The sequence below is a fragment of the Perissodus microlepis genome, chromosome 12 (assembly GCF_051167445.1).
Source record: "Perissodus microlepis isolate ML-2025 ecotype Zambia chromosome 12, ASM5116744v1, whole genome shotgun sequence".
Taxonomy (NCBI): Eukaryota; Metazoa; Chordata; class Actinopteri; order Cichliformes; family Cichlidae; genus Perissodus; species Perissodus microlepis.
The window spans coordinates 14,687,507-14,713,491 of NC_140472.1; the positions used below are offsets into that span (position 1 = coordinate 14,687,507).

Consider the following 25,985-nt stretch of genomic DNA (forward strand, 5'->3'; position numbering starts at 1 on the left):
AGAGTATGGGAGACGGGACGGACTGAGTGTTCCAGGTATTGAAGAGGTTTGAGGAAAGGAACCTAAGAGACCTCAAACAACAAAAGCAGACATCACTTTTTTCCCCACACCGGCCCTGCCAGTGTTCGGCTAAGGATGGTTTGCTCATAGATCACAAAGCTTGGGGAGACAGGGCAAAAGCAGAAGTGACTGAGACTGTGGAGGCAAGGAATAATGGAGGTAAGTCACCACTACAGGTACTCAAAGACAGCATGGCTTTCTGACTAGATCTGAAATGATGGCAGAGACTTGTGCGAGGCTCAAAGCCTTGCAGTTCATGCAGGATACAAGCAGATTCCTCCTTATTTAAGTGTGCAATTTGCAAAGTTTAAGTAAGGCAAACTAGGATCATTTTATGATCATACCAAATTAAAGCTAACATTAATAATAATTCCAAAGTTTCTATGCATGGAAGCAGTCCAAGGCTTTTGCTTGTTAAATGCAAACTGAATTTTAAAATGAAATCATCTCTGTGCATGAGGAAACACTGGCTATAAATGAAATGTCTGATTTCGACCCAGAAAACTGCCACTCGTGCTCTTTTCATTCAGCTCAGCCATTACTGGGCAAACCATTGTTTTAAAAAAAGCATAAAATAATAGGGACCAGCGTGAGGTTTGATTTGATATAAGCACAACAACTCCTGGGATATAAATACCCCTGAAGGCTAAGCTGGTAGTTATAGGTGTTTTCAACATGATTTTCAAGTGTATTCCCCACCCAGTGATTACCTAAAGTAACCCCCCACCAACCCATGGTTCCTAAATATTGCTCTGTTTCTTTTATACAATTAATTGTAACACATGAAGGAGAGCTGTTTCGCCAACTCCCAGTTTCTGTCACACTCGCGTACAGTGAGATATGTGTTGAGACCTGCTGAGAACATGAATTCTTGTACATTGTGCAGGTGACAAGGTGAGTGGGTAAGTATAGGGCACTTGTACAGGCATGTTCAGCTTTGTTTGTACCAAATTATTGTGTGGAGAAAAACACAGGGGAGGAATTGTACCAAGGAATGTGAGAGTAAAAAAGAAATGGGAATAGACAGTTCCCTGTCATTTCACTGGCTGAGATGTTTGTTTGTTTGTTTTCTATGTGCACAGCAGAGATCATTTTTTATGTAAATATCTTGACTTGACAGATGATTCTGTTTTGGGTTGTTTTTTGCCTTTTTTCAATAACTAATGCTTTGCTCATTACCGTGTGACAATCATTTGAAGCTGTCATGACCTGCTAAAGGAGATGCTTCTTAAAATAACTGTCCTAGATACCTATATAACAGCATCCACTCGTGAATGAAGGCTCTGCCAAAGAAGCACGGCAACCCAACATTCCAACATCCACAGTAGTCAACTTTTCAGGAATAAAACTGTTTCTGTTTAGAAGTAAACAGCAGATGAATGTCAACTTATGGCTCTTCCCAATTATCCCAAGTCAGACTGCTGAAAGAAAGTTTCCCTGTAACGAACAAAGTAGCAAAACAAGGTCAAGGGCCTTTATTTTGGAGCTGAGCACAGGTATCGCCTGCAGCAAATATATCCAGCTGCTTTTGGGATGATATAGACCCCCTTAAAGTGAGCTCATTGTGTCTTCCTCCTTACTTCCTCTTACTCCCACATTACACCATCCACACACACGCGCACAGCCACAGAAGATTAGGAGGATGGGAGGCAGTTATGCTCAAGAATGACAATCTTATCATTGAGTATTCAGCTTTTGGGGGTCATCAGGCTTCAGTGCCAGGAAAGGCCTCATTCTTTTCTACCTACCTATACATGTTATCCTCTCTTAAACTAAGATATATCGTAATAAGTGTGTGTGACAATGTGAGAAATCCAAACATCTATATACTGAAAGTTCTCATGCCCTATCATTGATACAAAATATAGCCTGATGAGGCGTTATAACACCTTTATAACACCAGAACAAAATAACTGATCTGACACTAGTAAAATGTATTAGCCGGTGTGACTTCTATATTTCTGACCATAACCATGAAGTCTTTTTCCGAATCCTCCGTTAATGTGCAAACAGCATCGCAACAAAGCTTTTATGGCAATCGATCAAATTTGAGTTTTATAATAAAAAGGCTGTCATATCACACACAAATGGGACAGGGTGACAAGTAATGGAAAAAGTATATGTGCGAGTAATGGGTGAGCAATAATTCAGAACGTCTAAAAAAACGCTTCCATTTGTTACATTTTCAGTTGCTGTTTTTAGAGAGGAATAAAAGCCAGAGAAGTTAATATTTTATGACAGCTGAGCTGGACTTTGATAAGAGCTATCTAACAGAAGATGCATGCAAGTCTTTAAAACCTTTTTTGGACTGGTTCCATGGCACTGCGCATGTTTGAGGTATTGCAACAAAAAGGTGCAGAAACGCATTGTAAGGTAATAACCAATCGAGTATGGGCGGATGCAGCTCAATAAGGAAATATAAAAGGACATTTGAGATATTTAATTTTAGGACTTCTTGAATTCATGAGCATTAGTTTCCATGCTTGTCGCGGCACTAAAGGTTCCCATTTAGACTCCATTAAAAATACATTTTCCCCTACACTCCAACTGCCAAGGTTATGCAAATGCACACACTACAAGAACAGTAGTTGGCCAGCCATACAGAGCCAATGAATAGTGCAGACGACCTCCTTATCTATTAAAACACATGGAGGTTGATGGTTTGGTTGACCTAATGTCTCATTTGGATGCACATAATAGCATCTGAATGCAATCTAATTTCGGGCTGGGGGGTCTCACTAAAAGCTGAGCTCTAGTCAAAGTTGCCTGGTTGCCAAAAGGAGACACTGAGATCACATTAATGTGCAAAAATTGTTTACTTTTATTATTCATAATTAAACCTCTTTCTGTATCCTGACCCTTATATCTCAAACAGAGGATACATGGGCTGTATGCTGGGCAATACAGTAGTTGTCAATGGATAATGCAATGTTAGCTGCACAGAATAAATACCCTTCTCTCACGCACACACAGTCCTTCCAAGTCAGAGTCTTTCTCTTTCTGCTTGTGCCTCTCTCTGTGCCTGGTATTCCATCTCCCTACTTCGGGGCAGTAATGAGTGTCTGGTATTCTGCACTTCAGCATTGAAGCCCTATTCATGCTCGATCTCCTTTACAATGCACTAAAAGGATTACCCAATTAGCTGCTATTGGATGTCATCGTGTGTGTGTGTGTGTGTGTGTGTGTGTGTGTGTGTGTGTGTGTGTGTGTGTGCGCGCGTATGTGTGTGTGTGTGCCTGTGTGCTTGGTCAGTAGATAGATGTGTTAGCAGTGAAAGTGAAAGATAGATGACCGTCTCTGTTCCACACTTCATTCCCAGTTGATGTTCTGCTGGAGGCCACATTACTCATCCCCACAACTCAGTCTTGTGAGAAAGACACAAGATAGAGAAAGTGCGTGTGTGTGTGTGTGAGTGTGTGTGTGTGTGTGTGAGAGAGAGAGAGAGAGAGAGACTGAGGCCTTGACAGCCTTCAGAGAATGACAGAGAAAGAGTATTACTTTTCAATAATTCAACCTATGCACCGATTAGTCTCTGTGAAATACTCAGCTGTCATATGTAAACTGTGTCTTCTTCTCTTCGCACCGTAATTGGTGATTTTAATTTTCACTGTCATGTTGGGATAATAGGAATGTCCATTTCATTGTCTGTGAACCATTATTTACTTAGTGTGAGCCAAAGATTGATTCCAGTTATCTAATGCGTTACATCACACTGTGAGCAGCGCATTCATCATTTTGCATTCAGAGGATCGAACCGTAGGCTATAAAGATTCATTTAGACTGACGTGGCTGGAAGCAATAAAAGTGCAATCCACATTTTACAGGTAAAAAGTTGGGACACACTAAAGCCTTTAGCATAATTCATTTATCATTTTACTGCTCCTCATGGGGAAACCTACAGTAAGCTCAGTGACATATACTGACTGTAAAATCACAATCTGGTTTAATATACACCGATAAGCCGGCATGCATGCTGTGTAACAAATGAGTTTTTGCTAAAATAGTATGCGTTTGCATGCATCTCCATTTTTTTTAATTAAAAGTTAAGATTAAAAATTACATGCATACAAATTTGAGCATAATAACTTTACTAGAGATGGCACGATACCACTTTTTAATGTCCGATACCGATTCCAATATCATAAATTTGGATATCTGCCGATACCGATATGAATCCGATACAGTGTATTTTGTAATCAATAAAACTTCTTTTTATAAATATCTTGCTGTATTTTGTATAAGTTCATACGCAAGTTTAAAAAAACAAGACACTGAAGCTATTCTGCTATACCTGTATGCAAAAAATACACTCCACCCAAAACATTTTATAGTTCAGCAACACTGATCAATTTAATAAATTTAAACCTACACCATCCTCCCTAATCTGGTATTTTAAAGAGTACTTAGTGGAAATATTAAGCAACCTAACTAATAGGGTTGCCAACTCCCAGCAAAAATTAGGGAACCACCCCCGCCCTTAATTGATGTAATCAACTTTAATTTAATGCAATGTAAAACAAATGCACAGAAATCAATTATTTTTCTACAATATTTAAATAGATTCAACATCTTTCTTCAACAGAATTGCAGACTGCACAGATGGTACCTTCCCAAAGGAAAAAGTACTATAGCTTCCTAGGGTGTATATTAGACTTATTAGTTACTATATACAATAATGGATTTCTATACATTTAATCAGGTGACCACTTTTGTTGTAAGATTCAGATAATTATTTATTCAAAGTTTTTAAATGACATAATAAAGAAAAATATTTCTTTGTGCCCCCCTTTTCCTGTTAATGCCCTACCCTGGCAAAACTTTGCTAGAGCCGCCCCTGCACAGTTACCAGCCGTCAGCTACGTAGAAAAGGATCCTGGTGTTATTTGTCTCATAACTTCCCTTCAACTCATTCATGTCACCTAAAAGGTAAACCTGTTTCTCCATCACCTGCTCAGCTCTGATGATTCAGTAAGGACATCTCCTGGTTTCATCTTCATGTTTCCCTCTCACATATCCAAACGGATATCATGACCAGCAAACATCAGCTGATACTAGAAAGTAATATTAAATAAATTTTAACAACAGCTTTTCACCCTTAAACGCGCTGCTGTTGTTTATCCGCTGGTGTCCTCTTTCTAGCGCAAAGTGGGCGATAAACAAACAAGAAAGACGGGACTTGCGGCAGAAAAGCCGATCAGCTGATCATTGATCAGTTTCATGTTTGAAGTAATAACAGGAGAGGGAGGGGGAGTGAATGAAAGAAGTAGATGCAACTGAGCAGCAAAGACGGAATAACTCCAGCTTTGTGTCTATTTTTTAATTCTAGCTGAAGCATGGGACAAATCGCTTCCTTTTCACCTCAATATGGAACTCCGATGGTCAGTCCAGCTGTGGCTCAACATATCAGTTGTTAAGCTTAATGTGGAAATACTATGCAAACATTCAAGGATGAACTTACACACTTGCTTTACTTATCTGGGATAGTTTTCGCCGAGATGAAATGCTGCGGTTAGGAAGCATGTATCCAGGCTCCAAATGCTCCAACAGACCGCCAACAGCCGCTCTATCACGTGACACATACTGCTCCGATGCGCTGAGCTGGGTTACGCCAAGTTTTGTGAGGTGATTTTGTGATACTTCGGATCGGACTACATATTTCTCTCCGATATCCGATCCAGTAATTTAGGTCAGTATCGGACCGATACCGATACGTAATATCGGATCGGTCCATCTCTAAACTTTACTGGTAGAGAACAACAACTGCAGATTTTGTACATTATTTAGTAATAATTTATATTCTGTGTAAATTGTTGTATAAATCTTCTGTTGTTCTTGATACTCTGTATGGTGTCCTTACATGTCTCCAAAAAAGTAGTGATGTAACATGAATAGAATAGAAATGCTGTATTTCAAACTGTAGCCTTTGTTCAGATGACGGGTTTAAGATATTGTTGAGCATTGCATTCTGGGAAGTATTTTTGAATTGATAGTCATACAAATGACCAAATATCAAAATATCTCACCCTTTGACCACTTCATGTTTAATTCAATCATTTAAAAAAAACACCTGTAAATTAGGTAAAATAATACTTGTTTTGTTCAAATGTTTAAGTTAATTCAAGTTAGCTTAACTTACATTAAAAGCCTCAAACAACAAATACTTAAATGAATTTTAGCCTTACGCAAAGCAAAACAGTAGTTAGAACTAGTAGCTTAAAATTTACTTTAAGTACGCTGGGCTCTGAAATGTAAGGAAAACAAATGAGATTGATGATGTTGAATGCACAAGAGAACAAAGAAAAATAAGCTGCTCAAGAATGACCTAAAAAAACATATAGTGAACCGGAGAGATTAGCCATGCATCTGTTAGAAATTACCATAAAAAGAGTGAGAATTAAAAAGATGCCATCTGGCACAGTGGCAGTGTAGAGGTACAGTGAGAACAGAGGAGAGTTTCATGGTCATTGTGAGACAGGTATAAATCCTGGATGTTTATAACACACTTACTGCTGCCTGCCATTGGCTGGGCTAATGGATTGGCTATGCTCTGTGAGTGTGTGTGTGTGTGTATGTATGTGTGAGTGTGTTTTCGGGTGGGGGAGTGGGGGGTGGGGAATAGGGGTGTGTAGTGTCAGCTGGTCCTGTGCGGGGTAGGGCTTTGTGTCAAGCAGGTCAGCTGGGGTTAGATGACACAGCGCCCACGCTCACACACACACACACATCATCCCCTGCCTGCACACAGAGACACACACAATAAGCGAGTGCACAACACTCTTTTGTGCAGACACTGAAAAACATGCAGGCAGTCAGATATGTGATTAGATATCTGCATGCATCCACACACACTCACACTCCCCAGTCCCAACACACCAGAGGTCTTAAATCACGCTGTCCCCTCAAAGGCTGTGGAATCAACTGTTTATATTGCTTATTAAATTTTTCGAATGAAGGGGCAATGAAAAGATTTTCAAATTGCTATATTTGCGTCAAACAGACGTGAAATTGATCAGTTCTGAGTACCATGTCAGTAGTAACAAAAGTAAAATGTCAGGATCATTGTTCAGAAAGCAGGCTTCAGGGTCTGAACACGACTAACTGAGGAACAATGGCAGCCAGCTGAAAGCATGAGTGAATAGCCTCGCTGAAAAAAATTATGGCACATCAACAGAAATATTGTATATTATTACATAAAGAGCAAAAAGACTGTGAAAACACTTTATGGTGAAAGGTTTCAGACAGTATGATGCAATATGACTCACTTTTCTGCAATTCTGTCTGCACATCCAGAGCCCATAGTATAGAGCTTTGCTTCTTTGCACAGCACGCTATTAGTTCAATTTTAAACAAGTGATTTTTGTCACATTGATTTTTGTTTCACATTATCAGTATCAGTAAATCTGCTGTGTTCTGTCTAGATGCATAGCAAAGCACTCTGCTTCCTCACATTAACACAAAGTATATGTTTACTTGGGTTGTAAGATTTAAACTTGTTTTGTCAGTTGCAGAGAAAGGCCATATCTTCTCCCTTGTTGTTGTTTTTTGCTATGTGGATCACAGTGCCTTGTATATTTTCCTGTTGCCGGGCTTGATTGTATTTCATCCACAAGGGTTTTTGTCAACAGTCTGGGCTCTGTGGGATGCTGAATGCTTTACTGCCTTAGAGAGAGCTGGACTCCAGCAATGACACTGTGAGAGTGTGTGCAATTTGTGTTGACACGCAAAGGTGTGTGTGAAAGAGTGGGTCTGTGGGTGTATGCCTGAACAAACAGCATAAAGGCAGAATGGTGGTAAATCGCTCTAAAACCGATGCTCTCCAGCGCTCTTATTTTGAGGACTAGTCATTTATTTAACAGTCAAATATGGTCCTGGGCTGTTTGGAGAGAATACATCAACTGGCACAGAAGAGTCCACACAAAGAAGGCACACTTCAACAGACAAAGAGCCAAAAGACAGAGGGCGAGCGCCTTTTTTTCTCCTTAAGATGAACTGTTGTTTATTCAGGGTGGGTGCAGGGCACCAAGTGGGACGGATGGATGAGGGAGGGACTGATGGAAAAAAAGGAGAGAGGGAAGGATGAATGGGCATAACACAGTTAGTGGATGCACAAACGGGGTGTCTGCGGGTGATTGTGCAGAGTGGAGGGAGGTGCACTGTGAAGGGGGGGAGTGTAAAAGATCTTTTGTGAAGGCTGAGAGTTAATCACTTGAGCGGCACACGCCAGTTCTATGGAGCACATGTTGTACACTGGATCCCCTGAGAGGAGTGGGAGGTCCAACAACACACATACACACACTTGAATTTACATGTCAGTTATGATGCAAAGCCGGTTACAGGCTGAAAAGAAAAGCAGGAAGATCCACCCCCTTCACAAACAGTTAGCAGACCCTGGCCGTGGTGATAGTGTTTGCATTTGCTGCTTGTTCGTTCATACACACACACACATGCACACACCCGCGCGCACAGAGACGTACACATGTCTGCTTTTTTGTTTTCTTCGGGACTGGATAGATGACTCTGCAGCGGCCTTGCTAGAGATGGATGTTTAGTTTGACTTGGCAGTAAGTAAAATCTATTGTTCATTACATCAGTCCCATGTCAGCGGTAGATGCTAATATCTGAGAGTGATGGTGAAGGCTAGAGTTTAGATTTAGCAGCAGTCACTCAGGGACAATAAAACAGCAGCAGACACAGGCATGTCAGAGACTCTTTACTACAGTGGTGCACAGGACTGCCTCGCTTTAGACTCTTGCGAGTACGAATTTACCATCATTATCCATTATTCAACATTTTCAGTATATGTTTAGTTTGTAGAATATACTTAGAATTTTATCCTGAACAAAACTGAGAATCAAAACTGAAGCAGTGCTGAAGATGTCTCTTATTATTAGTGGTCTTTGTGTATTTCTGGATGTGCTTTCCTTTCTTGTATCCATCTAGACTGATCAAAAAATATTTCTTTTCTGCTATAAGCCCAAATACTTTTGTTCTTCTGTATGCATGCCACTCTGTGTCAGTTGGTGTCTTGTTGATTTTAAAAACATTTTTTTAAATGTCTTAATTCCCTTACTTTTGTTTTAGGGTTGAATAAAAAGTCACAGCCTTGATCAGCACTCCCTATGAGGCATCTCAGAAACAGTACAATGAGAGTTAGTTTCCTTACAAACACTGGAGGGCAACCATAAATTATGAATTAAACTCAAGCCAAATGCAATAGCTTAGATATATATAACTTATAGGAGGTCATTAGTCACAGGCTTTGTTGCTGTGGCCATTATTAAATGCTTAAAAGCTCAGGACCATGTGGTTCTAGGAGCCCTTTATCTGCTGCCGAGGGGACTTTTCCCTTGTGGGTTAGAGAGCATGATAGCAACATCTGGGGTCTGGTTATCTTTGAAAGAAGGCGAGGAAAATGAGGACAACTGCACAGTCACACTCATAACGTAGACTGTAATTAAAAATGTTAACTACATAAATTCACATAGGTTCTGTGCACTTAATCTTTATTTCATAATTGCTGCCGGTCTATCTGTAATATGTTCCAAAACAATAGCAAATAGAAAATGATATTCAGATGGCAGCCCCAGCCAATTGTTGAGAAGGCAATAAGTAGTCTAATTGCCAGTTTGTTTAGAGGAAGGGCACCCAAAGGGTTATTTGTCAAATTTAACGGCTGAGTCATAAATCTAAACATACACAGCCAGGCAGAGTGCCAAGATAGACACTTTTTTTTCACTTTGTTTGCTTTGCAAATTTAAACACCTGCTTCAACACTGCACAATAGACTGAACAGCAATTAAACAACAGTGATACGCATCAAAAGTAAACTATGAGTTGAGTAACTAAAATAAGGCTGTATCCTTTCCATGGAACAAAAATCTTCTGTTTAATGATACTGTGCATCATTTATGTTTATCCTTTTCTCGTTTCACAGATGAAGCCACTGACAGAACCTCCGTGGGGTCACGAGATGTACCTTTCCCTTACTTCAGTGTAACCTCACCATTTAGACTTTAGCTGCATCTCGCCCGTGCGTTTGCCTACAGGACCATGGGTAGCGTCAGCAGTGTCCTCAATGACAACAGCCTCAGCAGCAAACACTGCAAGGCATCTCAGCACAGGTTAAAGGAGGGAACAAGCAGCCACAGAAGGAGTGGAGGTTGCAATCTTGACGGGTTACTGAAGTGCGGCTTCACTCAGGGCTCCTCATCCTCCAGTCATCCCTCCAAAGGCCTCTCCCACTCAAGGTCTGGAAGAAGCGAAGATTTTTTTTATATTAAGGTGAGATGACATGTTTTGGGGTTTTTTGGTGGCATGTGAGAATGAAAAAATTAGAACATGCAACGGTGCTTTGGGGTAACAGATTTATTTTGTTTCACACAAGGTAAGCAATAAACCGAGGTCAACGCACCACAGAGAGAGATCAGCGGAGGGACAGGTAAACAGAAATGGGAAATCTGATGGGCAGATGCAACCAAAACTGCTGCTCATGTCTGGAAATGTGACTGAGAAGGTGAGCCTGGTGTTGTTGTCGTTTTCTTCCTCCATGCTTAATCATGCTATTCTTAGAATATAAGACAAGATTTAAAAGGTTAAGCACAAAAAAATTTACCAATTTATTCCAGCTGTTTCTCATTACAGCTGTTGCTAGGCAATCAGACACCTACAAGTTAGTGCTCAAGGCTACAAAAACAACAAAAAAACTGTAAATAAAGTAGCAGATATAGCCCATGTTTATGAAAGGTGGGGCTAATTTAGGGAAAGATGTCCCTTGGGCTTGCATTTTTCATATGGCCAGCAGGTGGCAAAAAGAACCTGATCTAGAATTTAGCTTATGGTAATTTATTACCTTTTTCTAATAGATGTATGGTTTCCTTGACTAGCTTCATGTTATAGGTCTTGCATTGTTTATTATAAAGAATAAAGCAGAGCTTGGCTAATGTAATGATTGATTTTCAGTCAGATTCGACCATCTTTCCTCTTCGGCTCCATCCTCTAATCCAAGGTGATCAATATATCCAAGACGATGGTGCCCACAGGCTTCACAGCCACTGCCCACAATCCACTTAATTGAAATTACAGCAGCTATCTCATTCTTTTATACAGTTTATACATCAGACACAGTCAGGCTGGCAGCTCCCTCCAGCATGACGCTAACTGGTTGCTAGCTGAGTTCTTTTTCACAGTCAGGTGAAAAAGAAAGTTTTCACAGGACTCTATGCAGTCCATGGAAAAACGGGGTAAACTGTGACTCAGTAGCTTGTAGAAAGACCTTTAACAGCAACAACCTGAAGTAATCATTTTCCACTTGTTGTGGAGGATTTCTGGTCCACTCTGCTTTTCAACATTGCTTCAGCTCATTCGTTTATACACAGTTCTCTTAAGGTCCCGTCACAGCATTTCAATTAGGTTGAGGTCTGGACTTCTTTTCTTTTTCAGCCATTCTGTTGAAAAGTTGCTGCCATGCTTGGGGTCATTTTCCTGTTGCATGCCCTCAATTACTGAAGAAAAAGAACAAAAGAAAGAAGCCCAAATAATGAGCCCTCCACCACTGTGTTTAACAGATCTTATGAGGTGTTTGGGCTGAAATGTTGTGTTCTGTTTTCAACAAACATTATGCTGTGCATTATGGCCAAACATTTTGACCTGGAGGTGTGGAAGATCCTCTCCTGTTCCTCCTCCTCCGCTCCTGTTACGACCAACAGTTGTCCTGAATGTTTTGCACTTGTAAATAATCTTTCTCACTGTATAATGACAGACTTCAGATTGTGGCCTTATAACCCATTCCATAAAGATGGGCAACAAAAATAGTTTTACTGAGATCATTGCTGATACTTGCTGTTCTGGAGCATTTACACTAAAAATTCTGCTTTTATAGAGGCACCCACACTTGAGCTGATGGTAAATTAATAGAGTATATTTCATTAGCATCACCTGACTGCTAATTACTCTCATAATTCCTACAGAAGCAGTAAGGGTTTACGTAGACTGCATAGAGTCCTGTGAAAAACGTAATTTTATACATGACTGTATATGTCATAGGCTCCTGTGTGGAAGATGGATGGAGCCATTGTGATGTCAGTCTATGGTTTATCAAGTCCAAGCAGGCAAAGTCACAAGCAAAGACTGGATTTGACTTTTGCCCAGTCTGCTTTTGTTTCTCAAAAAGAGACCCCCTTGCTGTTGGCCATCATAAAAAAGAATTAAACTCTAACACAGTTTCATATGTCTTTAGTTTCCAATCCTAGATGCTGCTGCGTTCATCTTTGACAACCCACAACATCAAGCAAATAAGTTTAAAGTAATACATTTAGATATTAATTGAGATCATGATGTACTGTATTTTCATGCCCTTATAAAAAATGTAGCTTCACTGTGCTTTCCTTAACTGGAACAGTTGCTATGGTTATCCTGACAACCATTAAGAAGTCATGCTGAGTAGCTGAAATAGACTTTAACAACCTCACAGCGAAGTGGAGGATAAAACATGCACAGCAGGTAGTTTAATAAGTAGCAGCTATTCCTCATAACCTGTGTAGGACCTTCCCAGCTTATTAATCACTCCCTCCCAGATTAATGACCTAAGGGTGCCTTGATCTTTTCAGAAAAGTCTTCTCTGTGCCAAGAATACCAAAGCAAACAGCATCGTCTTCTATAGGTTTTTAGGCCTCATGGACGGGGCTTGGCTACCTTGAGGAGGAGGAAGGGCGGGATTTAAGTAGACAGCACAGACTAAGGAAAAATATAAATAAAGCGAGGGATCAAGGGCCAAAGAGAATTTGAGAGATAGAAAGAAAGAAAACATAAGGAAAGGCATCCCAGCCATGAAGTCAGTGTGAAAGAATGCTGAGTTCACAAGCTTTACCTCTTACACTTCAGCAATAGCTCATATTATTAATATCACTGAAAAGGGCTATTCATCTTCCCTCAGACAGCACATGGAGGAGAGATATGGGATGCAGAAGGAAGGAAAAGAGGACAGAAAGAAGCGAAGGTATGGCACTGCTTGTGACATTCTTGGACAGCCCAGATGGGGCATGTGGAGTATAAGTTCATCTTTGAAATGAGTTTTCCCTTTTTTGACAGTCTGGTGAATTTTACTTGCAACTACTGCTGTGTGTCTTTTAATACCGGCAGCTTGTAGAGAAGCAATTCTGCACGCTTCAGTGGTTCTATTTCTAATATGAAAAGACACACACAAAAAAATCTATCCCTTTCATTTGTACGGACTTCCAGCATGTGACAATATTTATCTATGTAAAGCCAGTCATTATGATTTTTAAGTTTAAGAATGTGACTCATCCTCAGCCCTTTATACTTCTGTGAAAAAGGACTTGCTTTTGGCTGTGATGTTAACTAAGAGGAACCCAGTGAATATAAATACAAAAGTAGGGAAGAAGAGCCCTGACTGTGTGCCATTTCACTCTTCTAGACTTCTGCTGAGAAGTCATCGGTCCGTTCCACTGCCTTCAAGTGCGTAAATCCCACAAGGACTTCATCCACAGAGACAGGCCACAACAGCCTGGACCACATCCTTTGTCCTCTGAAGAAAGCAAGCAATCCAAATATTAGAGACAAGCGGGACACTTCAGGTTTTCGTCTATATTTCACGCATGGATTGATGCTTTAAAATACATTTTGCTTGGGTTGAATGAAAAATTAAACGAACGTACCCGATGTTATCTCTTTCCCCTCAGGCACTCTGTCCGACTCTGGACGCAACTCCATGTCTAGCCTTCCCACCCACAGCACCAGCGGCAGCCTAAGTGCTTCCACAGGCCCTGTCAGTCACAGCGATGGCAGCTCCGCTCCTGCAAATAGCCTCAGCGAGGGAGTACAACCCAATTTCCCTCCATGGGTCAACGGGAATAGCGCTAACCTTGACTGTAGTTACGGTGCTGATTTAAACAGCAGTGGGTTGGTATCTAAGGCTAATGAGGACGCCGGCTCCCCACTCTCTGCAGATGAGCCGAGCGCTCTCTCTGAAACTGCAGGTGGGATTCGGTCTCCCATAACTACAGATGAGTCACTGATTGAACGCTTGGAACAAAAGCTGCTGGAGAGAGAAAGTGAACTACAGGAGCTGCAGGTACAGAACTGTCACGTGAACAAAAAGTAGAGGTTAATAAAAAATAAAAACCAGCATGTGCTCTTAATCACGATGAATATGAACACTCCTTAGTAATTAGGCCTCTTTCACTTTGCAACAGGTGAGTTTTGAGGAGAAGGAAACAGACACCTGCCAGCTGTTTGAGGAAAGACAAAGGTACTGTGCTGAAGAGATGGAAGGGCTGAAGGAGCGATGCTCCACAAAGCTACGCCAAGCGTCCCAAATGGCTGCAAAAACACAGCAAGCACTCCAGCTGCAAGTCAGCCAGCTCCAGGTCAGCCCTCGTCTGCCTTTATTTAAAACCACGTATTCCTGGGTCATCTTTATCCTACCAACCATATTTCATGTAACACTTGACCACTTGAATAATTGAAAGGAAAAATACATTCTCGTGCAGGCAGAGAAGGAAAGGCTTCAGGAAGACTTCTCTAAGCTAACTCGGGAGAAGGAGCTTATTGAGCTCAGACTAAAGGCTTATGAGGCAGAGAGCACACAGCTAGCTCCGACCCTCGAGGAAACTCAGTGGGAGGTAAGTCATGGGTTATATATGTGATATACTGTAAGTTAGACATGAAAGCTTGGAGCATGAAAAACAGTGTAATACGATATGGAGCTGAAGTGGGATACCAGCTATCCTTCCATCACCAGAGAAAACATTTGAATATCTGAAACATTATTTGAATAGTTTTATGCTTTTTCATTATCACTTATAAGAAAGAATTGACTTGAATTGAACTGAAAGCCATTTGCACTGCATTCAGTGTAGTGCATATTGATACGTTTATATTGTGAGTAGCTGCAAACTTAACTCCTAAGAATTTGGGAGAAATGCTGATGGATTTTCTATATATATGATTAACAATCAAAGAGGCTGCCAAGGGAATTATCACCAACTCTGCAGCTCCCTTCAACTCCAACTCCAAGAAGCTTTTCAGCACCTTTCACCTCATTGTTTGGTTGCTGCACTAATCTGATTTAGTCTCGCCAGACCCCTCACTAACATTTATCAGCAGCAAGAATCTGCTCTGATAAACTAAGCTTAGAGAACACAGTTCTTGAACACAAGCCTTTAACAATTTAAGGTGAAGAAAAAAAATAGCTACAAGGAGTCCAGAATTTTATTAGCTTATTTATTAACTATCTATTTTACAGTTAATCTTTGGCACGTGAAAGTGTTGCTTTTCATGCGTACAATCATTCCTGGCAGAGAAATGTATTAATGTTTTTTTTCACGGTTTCTGTGCTAATTTTATAGATTTTTATAAGACTAATTGTAAAACAAAATTTACAGTTGAATCCGTAATACTGTGGGTATATGCTATCTTGAGGCAAATACACCCACAAAAAGACACATTAAGGGGCAATTCAATATTAAAACAGCATGAGGCTAAGCAGGTGTTTACGTTTCCCTAACTGCCTACTTTACAGACGATAATTCACAGTTTCATCTTCATAATCGTCTTTTGTCTGAATGTAGGTGTGCCAAAAGACAGGAGAGATCTCACTGTTGAAACAGCAGCTAAGAGAGTGCCAAGCGGATGTCAGCCACAAGCTGAATGAGATAGTCGGCCTCAGGGCATTGCTGAAGGAAAAAACAGTAAAAATGGAGATTCTGGAGAAACAGAACAAAAACCACGAGGACAGTCTTCACTCCCGCACCATAGACATCGAGGTTAGTCTGCTGATTGCAGTTTACGCCACTGCAGAGATGAGACACGGACATGTGCATAAAATGCTCACACAATGCTCATATGACAATAGCTTGGAAGGATCCCTGCAATCATGTGCTATATTTGACTGGCGCATGTTGAGTTAAGTGTTTTCAATTTCCATGTTTTAGCACACTTAATTACAGTCCTAAAAAGTGAGCTTATTTGGCACTTTGCATAATTAGAGCCTGTTACATCCCTCACAACAGTCTTATAACTGCTGCCTAGGTTCTGACAATTTTCCGTTTTTAATTCAGGTGTGCCAAAATGAACTCCAGCGCAAAAAGAATGAGGCAGATCTTCTGAGGGAGAAAGTGGGCAAACTGGAGAAAGACATTCAAGGAATGAAACAGGATCTAGTCACTGCCAAAGAGCAAAGGCTGCAGCACAGTTTGCAAGTCAGAACCCATTTCCCGTCTCAGACCTCGGAAAGCCAAGGTTCAGAATCCACAGACCGGGGGCGAGAGGGAGAGAACAATGAGCACACCTCCACAGAATCCCTCCAAAGAGAGGTGGACAGACTTAAGCAGCAGCTACGGGAGGAGAAGAATGCTCAAAAGAGGCTAGCCAGCAGCTTTGAACAGGAGAGGCAGACGTGGAACAAGGAGAAAGACAGAGTTATAAGGTATCAGAAACAGCTCCAGATCAACTACCTGCAGATGCACAGGAAGAACCACGACCTGGAAAGGATCCTGAAGGAGCTGACAGCAGAACTGGAGAGCCGGACAGAGCTAAGCATGGATGTCGCCTACAGCTCAGGGTTACAAACTTATGACGATGTTATTGCCACAGAGATTTGAAAACTGACTGCTTTTTTCAGCCGTAGATAATTATCTGTCTCTGTGTCTCTGTGTCTCAGGCAACGTCCCAACTGGAGTTCATTCACTGCTAATTAGTGTGCTTAAAGAGTTATTTGACGGAATAGCTTTTGGTGATGACAGTGTTATCACTTGTTTAAAAGTAAATACTGAATTATTTAATATTCGGGGGGGGGGGGTTGTTTGTTTTTCTGTCTAACAGGATCACTTAATGTTCAGCTGACTTATTTCCTTCATGATTAATGTCTGATGGCAATACACAATAAGCATGGTAGCTGCTTAACATCTGTCTCTCCCAGCATGACCAAATGACAAAGATATCATCTACTGTGAGTCTGGGCTTCTTTGTTTTAATTTGCTTAATTAATCCATCTCACTGTTACGCTCCCACATTTTGTATCCGTAATGGGATTGAGCTTGGAATGTAGTTTAAGCATTTTTTATTAGTCATTTCAAAAACTATACATAATTATAAATCGTGGCTATTTTCTAGAGACAACGGTGTAACAAAAGAAATCCACAAAATACATAATGAAGTCATGTTAAGCTGCCATGCATTGTCAGTCTTCTGCAGTATAATGAGAGGTCTATATACACACAGACAACAGTGGCACTAATACATCTAGCTCTTTAAAGTTCACTTGCGCGATTAGCAAATTTACACTGATAAACTTTGCTGAAAAGAAGTCACATAGAGTCCTGTTATCATGTATACATCAGTCCACTGAACACATATATATTTTTAAATGTAATTGTTCAAATTTGTTTACTACAGCCAATTCTACAAACACAAGCAGGGATTAAAATGTTCACTGTGCATCTCTCTGATAAAAGAAGGACTGTGTATGTGTGTCTGTTCTTCATTATTTTCAGCCGCTGCTTATCTGGTCTTCTCGTTTGCTGAGGGTATTTTTGTGGGCCAAAGGAAGCAGTGATGAGTGCTCCTGCTCCTTTAGTTAAAAGCTGCTTTTTGTTAGGCCTTGGGAGTTTCCTGTTAGGAAACAGGTAAGAGACCTACAACATTACCTCATATGTGGCAACCACATGCACGGCAAATTACTACACCTTAAAGATCCAATGGATGATCTCCAGTGGCATCTCAGCCCACACCCCACCCATATTTTTCCAGAACTTAATGAAGTAACCAGAACTTAATGAAGTACAATATAGACCTCTAACAGACACCAAGTGTAAACGTTGGCATCTATTTTCTGCTCTGTGAGAAGGAGACAGATTGAAGGGAGCTGGATAGTCTACAATAAAAGCAAATATTTTAGAAGTTTAAAAAAGGGCAATTTTCCAGTAATGTCTATCTAAACCGTTCATCTAACTTTGCGAAAGCGTAAGCTGGCGATGCTCCCACTGGAGGCAAACAGTCCTTCCTAGCTACAGTCCCAGCCATTTGGCTCTAATATTCTGGAGCTATTCCACTTCCCACAAGGGCAAAGTAGTTTGTGAAGCAAAAGTTTAACTATTCCACCAAGCTCAACACTAACATAGACAGACAGTGAGGCAGAATATATGATTCTACCTGCAGGTCAGGAAAGATTTGGAGGCAGACAGACTAAGTGGAATCTAAGCTGGGTGGCTGTAACCAGCAGTGTTGGTCAAGTTACTTGAAAAAAGTAATCAGTAACTAATTACTGATTACTTACCCAAAAAAGTAATCCCGTTACTTTACTGATTACTTATTTTCAAAAGTAATTAATTACTTAGTTACTTAGTTACTTTTTAAAAACACGATTTACAACCTGAATAGGTAATAAAGCGATAGATCTGTCAGGCCAATTCTACTTTTTCTGCATAATCCATCACAAAATGTAATCAAATGGAAAAGTCCCTTTTTAAAACTTGTTTTATTAGTTTTAATCTTTTAACTTTATGCATCAAGCAAAAATTTAATTATATGCAACATTCTCTGACTTGAATAAATTAGTTTAACATTTAAACCTATTTTCTGCACATTCCAGCACATAAAATATTTTTTTGTGTGTGTTTACACTCACTCTTTCAAATAGATGCAAGTAAAACACAGCAGAAAATAAATAAAGTCACAGACTAGCGGTCCTGTTTCTCTATTTTCACCTGTAAAACAGGAGCAGAGCAGAGTAGGCGGAGGTTTACCCTGGTGCAGGTGTGCCGCAGCGGTCAGTGGAAGAATCCGCGAGTTTCTCTGTGAATTTCCCATTACGTCATAGCGCACTCGGGGCTTGCTTGGAAGCTTAGGGGTTTTTTTCGCTGTAAAAAGAAGTTTTCTTCCCACGCACAATGGACGCTAATGTTTTTGTCACTTTTTATGGAATCAAACTCAAAATAAGGTCAGTACTTCCACACTTTAAACGCTGCACGCTCATACTCTCTCCCGCACTCGATATATTATCCATTGTTGATCTGCACACAGCTGTTGTCACGAACGTCGCACTCGCTTACGTCACTGTCATGAGACATTCTTGCAAAAAAATCACGGTTTTAGTAACGCAGTAACGCAGCGTTCCTACGGGAAAGTAACGGTAATCTAATTACCGTTTTTGCAATAGTAATCCCTTACTTTACTCGTTACTTGAAAAAAGTAATCGGATTACAGTAACGCGTTACTGCCCATCTCTGGTAACCAGTAGGCACTCAATACAAAGTACCTTACTCTAAGCCTAGGCACAGAAACTGGTGAAACAAGGAAAGTAACAAAAGGATGGTGGACATTGCAGCTATGATAATGGTTTTAAGAAGATGCTCGAAACCCCATTTTCAAAAATAAATCAATAAGCCACAGAGCAACTTGCATATCATGGACAAAAATCTTTACTAACTCATACTGGGTTAGTATGAACATAGCTGATTAGCAAAGCAAATCAAACATGTTGCAAATGGTTGCCTTTTGTGCATCATAACTTGTAATGTTGACAAAATTCTTGTGCTCTATTTTGAAATCAAGATTATTCAAAAGTGACTTTTGCTTCTACAAAGACATTTCAGTGTTTCCAATGCTGTGAAATTGAAATAAAAACAGAAAGGCAATATTTTCAACTGAACTAAACTAAAATGTTGGGAGAATCAGGTCTGATCATTGTTCTGAGTTGCCCTTTTTTCAAATGTAGCAGACATGAAGACACGCCCTTGGTTTAGGCAAGGGTGACAGCTGGATAGAGCACGCAGGAGAAAAAGCGTACTTCATTTGACTTTAACAGACATATACTCCTGCCTGATTCTCACGTAGAAGCATTAGGACCTTGCAGGTAAAAGACTGTTTAATCTTCAGTCTGACTGTGTTTTCTCGTGCTTTTTTGCTGTGTAATGTCTAGAAAAGTTCAGCACTCCAGTGCTTTTGTCTAAGCTGTTTCTATTTGGAAACTGAGGAGGCAAACTGGTGTAGTGTTGAAAGCACAGGGTTTTTCCATTTAGGCTTTAGATCAATGAATTTCCTTGCTCAACAGTTTGGGAGCCTGGTTTATTGGCTTTTATTCTATAATGCACCAAATGTTTTTAGTGGCTGACTGTCTGGTTTGTAGACAGGCTAATTTAGCCCCTGTATTATTTTACTATGGAGCCATGCTGTTGTAATACATGCAGAAAGGTTTAGCGCTGTCTCACAGATGTTGTCTGGCTGGCACCATGGAAGAGTTTAAACTCGCATTTCTGGATGAAGCCACAATTGTGCTCATTGATGATGGTTTCTGGAATTGCTCTTTGTCCTTGTAGTAATTTCCTATTACAGAATTGTGTCCATATTCATGTCTGAAGATCATGGCCAGTAAATAGAGGTTTTCTTCCTGTTCCCGTGCTTACAAGCATTGATCCACCATCTCTGGAACTTTTAATCTGATACATTGATAATGTAGAAGTCTCATAAGGTCACAAAAACCTGTGGGTTTTCTTGGGTTTAAAGGGTTAAATTAACTCTTTAAATATGAAGCAGAAGTCTCGCTGCCCCAATATTTATTATGTAACACATCTATAGTTTAGGCTGAAAATCCATGCTTTAAATATGATTCTGGTTTTTGACAGTAATTTATGAAGCCCTGCTACGTAGCAAAGGCACTGAGGAGCCACTCAATAAGCATGGTTGAGATGTCTGAGGAGTACTATGCTGACAGCTCTTCTTTTTCTCAGCCTGACAGCATGGAGACAGGTGGATCAGCATAGTGTACAAAAGCTTTTTCACACCCCCAGGCTGGTGTAGGGGTAAGGGACAGCCGCTGCAAGGTCAGTAGGAGTTGCAGAGAGGCCCAATACTGCATTCTGGTTTGCATCACGACAGCACATTACATTAGATGTGAGCTGGATTTTTTTTTCTTTCTTTGTTATACACACACTGGCAGCTTCTTTGGAAACCGGTTTAGTGAGACTAATTTTGCCAGAAAACAGATTAAAGAGCTTTCTCCATCTCCCAAAGAAGCAGCACCAATTCCCATTATGCCTGTTTTTAATCATTACTACAACTATCTTTTAATATGTTTCTCAACTGAATTGCATAAGGGTGAATTTGATGAGCAATTGCTAGAATTAAACTCATAAATAAATATGAGTGTCAGTTCTTCACTATCATTCTCCATTCCTGTTGGACTTAAATAATAGGAAGATTGTTTCCCTCTCCCATCTAATCAGCTAATTTCGGCCTTTTGATACCACTTCCTTCCTTTCACAACAGCTCGTTGTGTCTCAGCTTCTGTCATAAATGAGCTGATGAGACCAAATCAGAACTGAAATCAAATTAAGGCCCATTGTCGGGGCGCGTGGCTTCATCACCAACGTGAATGGAGGACCACACTGAAGAGATAACAAGAAACTCAGAGTCGCTGGTTTGTCATGAAAGAAAATAACAGAGCTGGGGTGGGTGGCGGATTTCTTCCTCAAAATAACCACATACAAAACATCAACTATATTTACACAATTGCAATAAAAAAATGCAATGTTTTTCCTGTGATTTTGAAATGTAGCCATTTTAATGTGTTTTAACTGATAATTAACTGAAAAATATATTGCATGCATACATATTTATGGTGGGCTTTTAATAATTTTACAAAAATCGACCTCTGTCAGCTGTATCATCTACTGAACAGGGGTTTTCAGGGAGGATCCAATCTCTTTTTATAGACTCAGCTGAACATACAGTTCTGGTCTAGCAGATGTCTGAGTATGACTGAACAGCAGTTAGACAGCCATCAGTAGACTGGGTGATAATTTAGCCCTACCCTGCAGTGACATGATAATAATGCACTCATATCCTGCTGTGTTTCTTCTGATCGGCTGATAGTCAAGCACAAAAGGGCCTGAATTCATTAATAACACAGAGGAGCTTTTTCAGACCTGTTCAACATGCAAAGCGAGGCTCTTTGGTTACATTTTTAAAGCAAACATATGAATTAAAATTCACACCTGAACTACCGAGGAGGGAAAAATGTACTCCTATGACTCTGAAGCACTGCATTTCACGGTCCAAACCTGACTTTCAAAAATATAATAAATATTCCATACTGGTAAATAATAGAAGAGTCAATAACACCGTATCAGTTTCTGCCTTGGCCTCATTACTCATTACACACTCACATACTCAAATGTGCTCCATCCGAACTATACCCCTAAGCAATTAGTTGCTCTAAACTATCAGGAGGCCAGTTATTCAGGCAACTATTTCATATTTTTATTGGTTTATTCAGGGCCCTGCATGCAGACCAAGCTATAACAAACACAGGCTCTGCAAATCCCCAAGCCTCGTGCAGTCAGAAAAGTAATTGGGGAGGGAGTCCCAAAGGGTCCTCACATTCTGCTGAAGCCTTTGCTACCGACATGTTGAAATGGCAGCTGAGGTAGATAGGTTTATGAGTGTTTATGAGGAAGCGTTACTGTGTGTGTGTAAAGGATATATACAGTAAGTAGAAGAGGTGGCTTGAATATTTTGTGTGAACAGGCCTGGAGTCTTTAGATACTCACTCGTTGGCTGGGAAACCATCTGGTCCCCCAACCCCCCAGCAAGGTTGCCCATGGTTATAAATGTCTGTGGCAATGTCAAATTCTGTTCCTGAGGATGGGGGTGGGTGGTGGGCGGGCTGTATGGATTCCAATTTAAGCCCCTGCTGCTCAAAATTACTTAATTAATTCTATCTCTCACACAGAGAGAGAAACTTCCTTTGTAAGTAATTCTACCATTCATCACCATCCGGCTCTTTTATTCCAAGGCTTTGCCTATTATCAGCTTGTGAAATAGGCAGGAACAGTCAAATGTAGGATTTAAAATAAGGCCCATTAGTGAATCCATAACATTAAATAAGCAAAAATTGTGAAAATGAATTGACACAAATGTCCTAATCATAAGGCAGGCTTAAAAATACATTCAAATGTTTTCTCTATCAAACATATCCCAAGAAGATTCATAGTTCCCCAGCTATGTCAAATAATGCGTGTGTGTGTATGTTTTTTTTTAATTATTGTTTAATTAAAAATGAAATACCACAAAGTCATGCAGTTAGGTCCATATGTATTTGGACACTGACACAAGCGTTGTTTTTTTACCCGTTTACAGAAACGTATTCCAGTTATAGTTCTGTAATGGACACGGACATAATGTGGAGACTCTCCACCTTCATTTGAGGGTATCCACATTATCCAAATGGAGATGTGGCCCACAAACAAACAGCAACTGAAAGCTGCTGCAGTAAAGGACTGGCACAGTATTAAAAAGGAGGAAACCCAGCATCTGCTGATGTCCATGAGTTTAAGACTTCAAGCTGTCATTGTCAGCAAAGTATTAGAAATTAACCTTTTATTTTCAGTTATTTAATTTGACCAACTACTTTTGAGCGTCTGGAACGAAGAGATTGAGTTAAAAAAAAAAACAAAAAAAAAACACTTTAGTTGCTCACATTTTTAAGCAATGAATTAAAGCTGAAAGTCTGCACTTCAACTGCATCTGAGTATTTTCATTTAAAATTCATTGTGGTAATGTACACAATCACAATCAGAATAAAGTCATCTCTGTCCAAATATTTATGGACCTGACTGTATATGTTTATGAAAAAAAGAAATGGTCGTATTATTTTTATACATGTGATGAGCTCACAACGTTGCACAACTCCCATGAAAATAAAAAGTATGCCTGATTTCACTTCAAATTTCAGTATCCATGACTTCAAGGTCATCTTTTTGTGCACTTCTGGATCTGAACCAGAGGTGGGCTAGAATAGGTAAGGTGGAGTTCAACAGGAACAGGAGAAACCATGAAATAAACTTCAAAGATCAAAAACTACAGACAATCAGTGCAGCGGACACTTTTCACTGTTTTTAGAACTTTAGAACTTCGCTCTTTTCCGCAGCTGGCTGACTGACCAACAACAACACAAGCAAGAGGGGCTTACAGACTGTCTGTACTACATACTTGACAACAGAGCTCGCCATCACCAGACCGCAAACGCCCTACCTCTGCTGAAAAATAAATTCTGCTTTATACATTCTGTATCCACGAGTCCGCTAGGGTCCGAGTGACGTAAATTTTGTCATCAGATGGTTAGCGCGAGGGTCTGTGTGGATGTTTTAATGCCTGTCATTTTTTTTATTCTTGTAACCACACAGACTTGTTAAAGAAGTATAACAGGAATAACTACTCAGCTCCTGGGTCTCCAGCTATCCAAGTTCCCAGCTGAGTACATTCTAGGCTAAACCAAATGTGTAACCAAAATGAAATTCAAGTCAGGCCAAATTTAAATAAAGTATGGTTTTTGATTTTTATGGGTTCGCCGCATAACTTTATGATCACACCTCGTAAATGTTATACACACAATAATTTTAATTATGTGTGTTAATTTTTTACACTGACTCTGTGAACTGAGACAAAGTGATCATATCCCGCGGTGATGATGAAACGAAGGTGGGTGGCACTGCATCCATTTAGCTGAAAGAGAAAAATAAAGACAAGTCATGGCTTTATTAATTCTCATTAAACTTATTCATTCTACATTTACTTTACATTTCCATTTGAACCTACTGTTATAGCATTTGACTGAAGATGTCCCTCTGTACTTTCAAACTCTGCAAGGCAAAGAGTTTGTTAATCCCAGTTAAAAACACTGTGAATGGTGCAAACTAATGCTTTGACTGGATGTCCTTATTACCTTTCTCTGCAACAGGCTCAAATTGAGAAGCATTTTGTGAGGTGTTTTTTTCTATTTTCAGGTGCTTCACTGCAAAACAATTAGAAAGAAATCAGCAGAAGATATTAAAAATTGGAAAGAAACCATGAAATAACACAAGATATAGATACAAACTTTAAAGAAAATAGATATGTCTAGAAAACAATATTTAACAATAAGCATTTTAAATATGGAACAATGTTACGCCTCATCCTTGAGACGTTTCTCTTCCTTTAAATGACCCCCCAGTCATTTACTGTCCAGTGTTTGACAGATTAATCAGTTTCCTTTTTCTGAGCCACTTAATTACAGTTTTATTGACATATCGTGACAGGAACTTAAGGGGGGGCTTGTTGAGGCCATGTAAAGCTCAGGAAGCCCAAGAAATTTTTCAAATAAACTGCAGAAACATCATGACTGCAAATGAGCTGCTGGAAGGTTTCATGAAGGGGTGATTATGTCTGCATGGAAGAGTCATCAGAAAGAACCCTAACCCCCAACCAATACCGCTGCCTGGTATTGAATATTAGCAGTGGAGAGATAAAACACATCACCTGAGTGTGCAGTACTGATTAAAACTTTGGGGGCTCCGAAGGAGCGGAAACAACAATGACAAGAATGGATTCATGCGTATATCGGCAAATTATAAATGCAAATATCCTGTAGTTGGCTGAAAAGAAAAGGTCAATTTCTACAATAACACCACGAAGAATTTGTTATCCCACACATTACTTTAAAAAGCATAACCTAAACCTTTGGGAAAGGTGCTCATAATTCCCTTGAAGAGCAGTGTTTTCAAGCCGTGCTATATAAAATCATTTTAATGCCTGTTTACTTCAGCGGGGTGCATACAATCAACACAAAATACAATCCCAATTTTAAACAAAGCTGGGATTGTGGAATGCTGTGTAAAATGTAAATAAAAGATGAATACACTGATTTGCAAATCTCATAAACCCTCATTTTTTCACAAAAGGACACAGAAAACACATCAGATATTTAAACTGAGAAAAAAATAAGGTCATTTTGAATTTGATGGCAGTAACACATCTCAAAAAAAGTGGGGACAGAGCCAACAAAAGCTTGGAAAAGTAAGTGATACTAAAAAGAGACAGCCAGGGGAACATTTTGCAGCCAGTCAGGTTAACTGGCAACAGGTCAATAACATGAC

The 25,985-nt window shown here is 40.0% G+C and overlaps 2 protein-coding genes across 5 annotated transcripts in view; one reads left to right on the top strand and one right to left on the bottom strand.

Annotated features, from left to right (window-relative positions):
- Positions 1–16,676, top strand: lzts1 (leucine zipper, putative tumor suppressor 1). 2 transcript variants are annotated; one of them, XM_084946768.1, is made up of 10 exons: positions 1–219; positions 9,992–10,338; positions 10,442–10,570; positions 12,989–13,051; positions 13,490–13,649; positions 13,755–14,146; positions 14,268–14,441; positions 14,565–14,696; positions 15,645–15,839; positions 16,134–16,676. In XM_084946768.1, the coding sequence occupies exons 2-10, from the start codon at positions 10,108–10,110 to the stop codon at positions 16,674–16,676; spliced, it is 2,019 nt and encodes a 672-aa protein (XP_084802894.1). In that variant the 5' UTR covers positions 1–219; positions 9,992–10,107. The 2 variants fall into 2 exon arrangements, with proteins under 2 accessions (XP_084802894.1, XP_084802893.1); XM_084946767.1 differs by lacking the exon at positions 1–219 and adding an exon at positions 8,256–8,618.
- The window catches only part of hspb11 (heat shock protein, alpha-crystallin-related, b11), a 20,465-nt gene continuing 4,887 nt past the window's right edge, over positions 10,408–25,985 (bottom strand). The window contains exons 3-6 of one of the 3 annotated variants that reach the window (XR_014801833.1): positions 24,797–24,865; positions 24,670–24,713; positions 13,731–24,576; positions 10,408–13,600 (exon numbers count right to left, since the gene is read on the bottom strand). Coding sequence is in view for 2 of the 3 variants with exons in the window: in XM_084946774.1 (XP_084802900.1) it covers positions 24,484–24,576; positions 24,670–24,713; positions 24,797–24,865 (206 nt within the window). In the remaining variant the exon portion in view is untranslated. Of the gene's footprint in view, positions 24,577–24,669; positions 24,714–24,796; positions 24,866–25,985 lie in introns of all 3 variants that reach the window. The other 2 variants (XM_084946775.1, XM_084946774.1) reach the window with 2 other exon arrangements.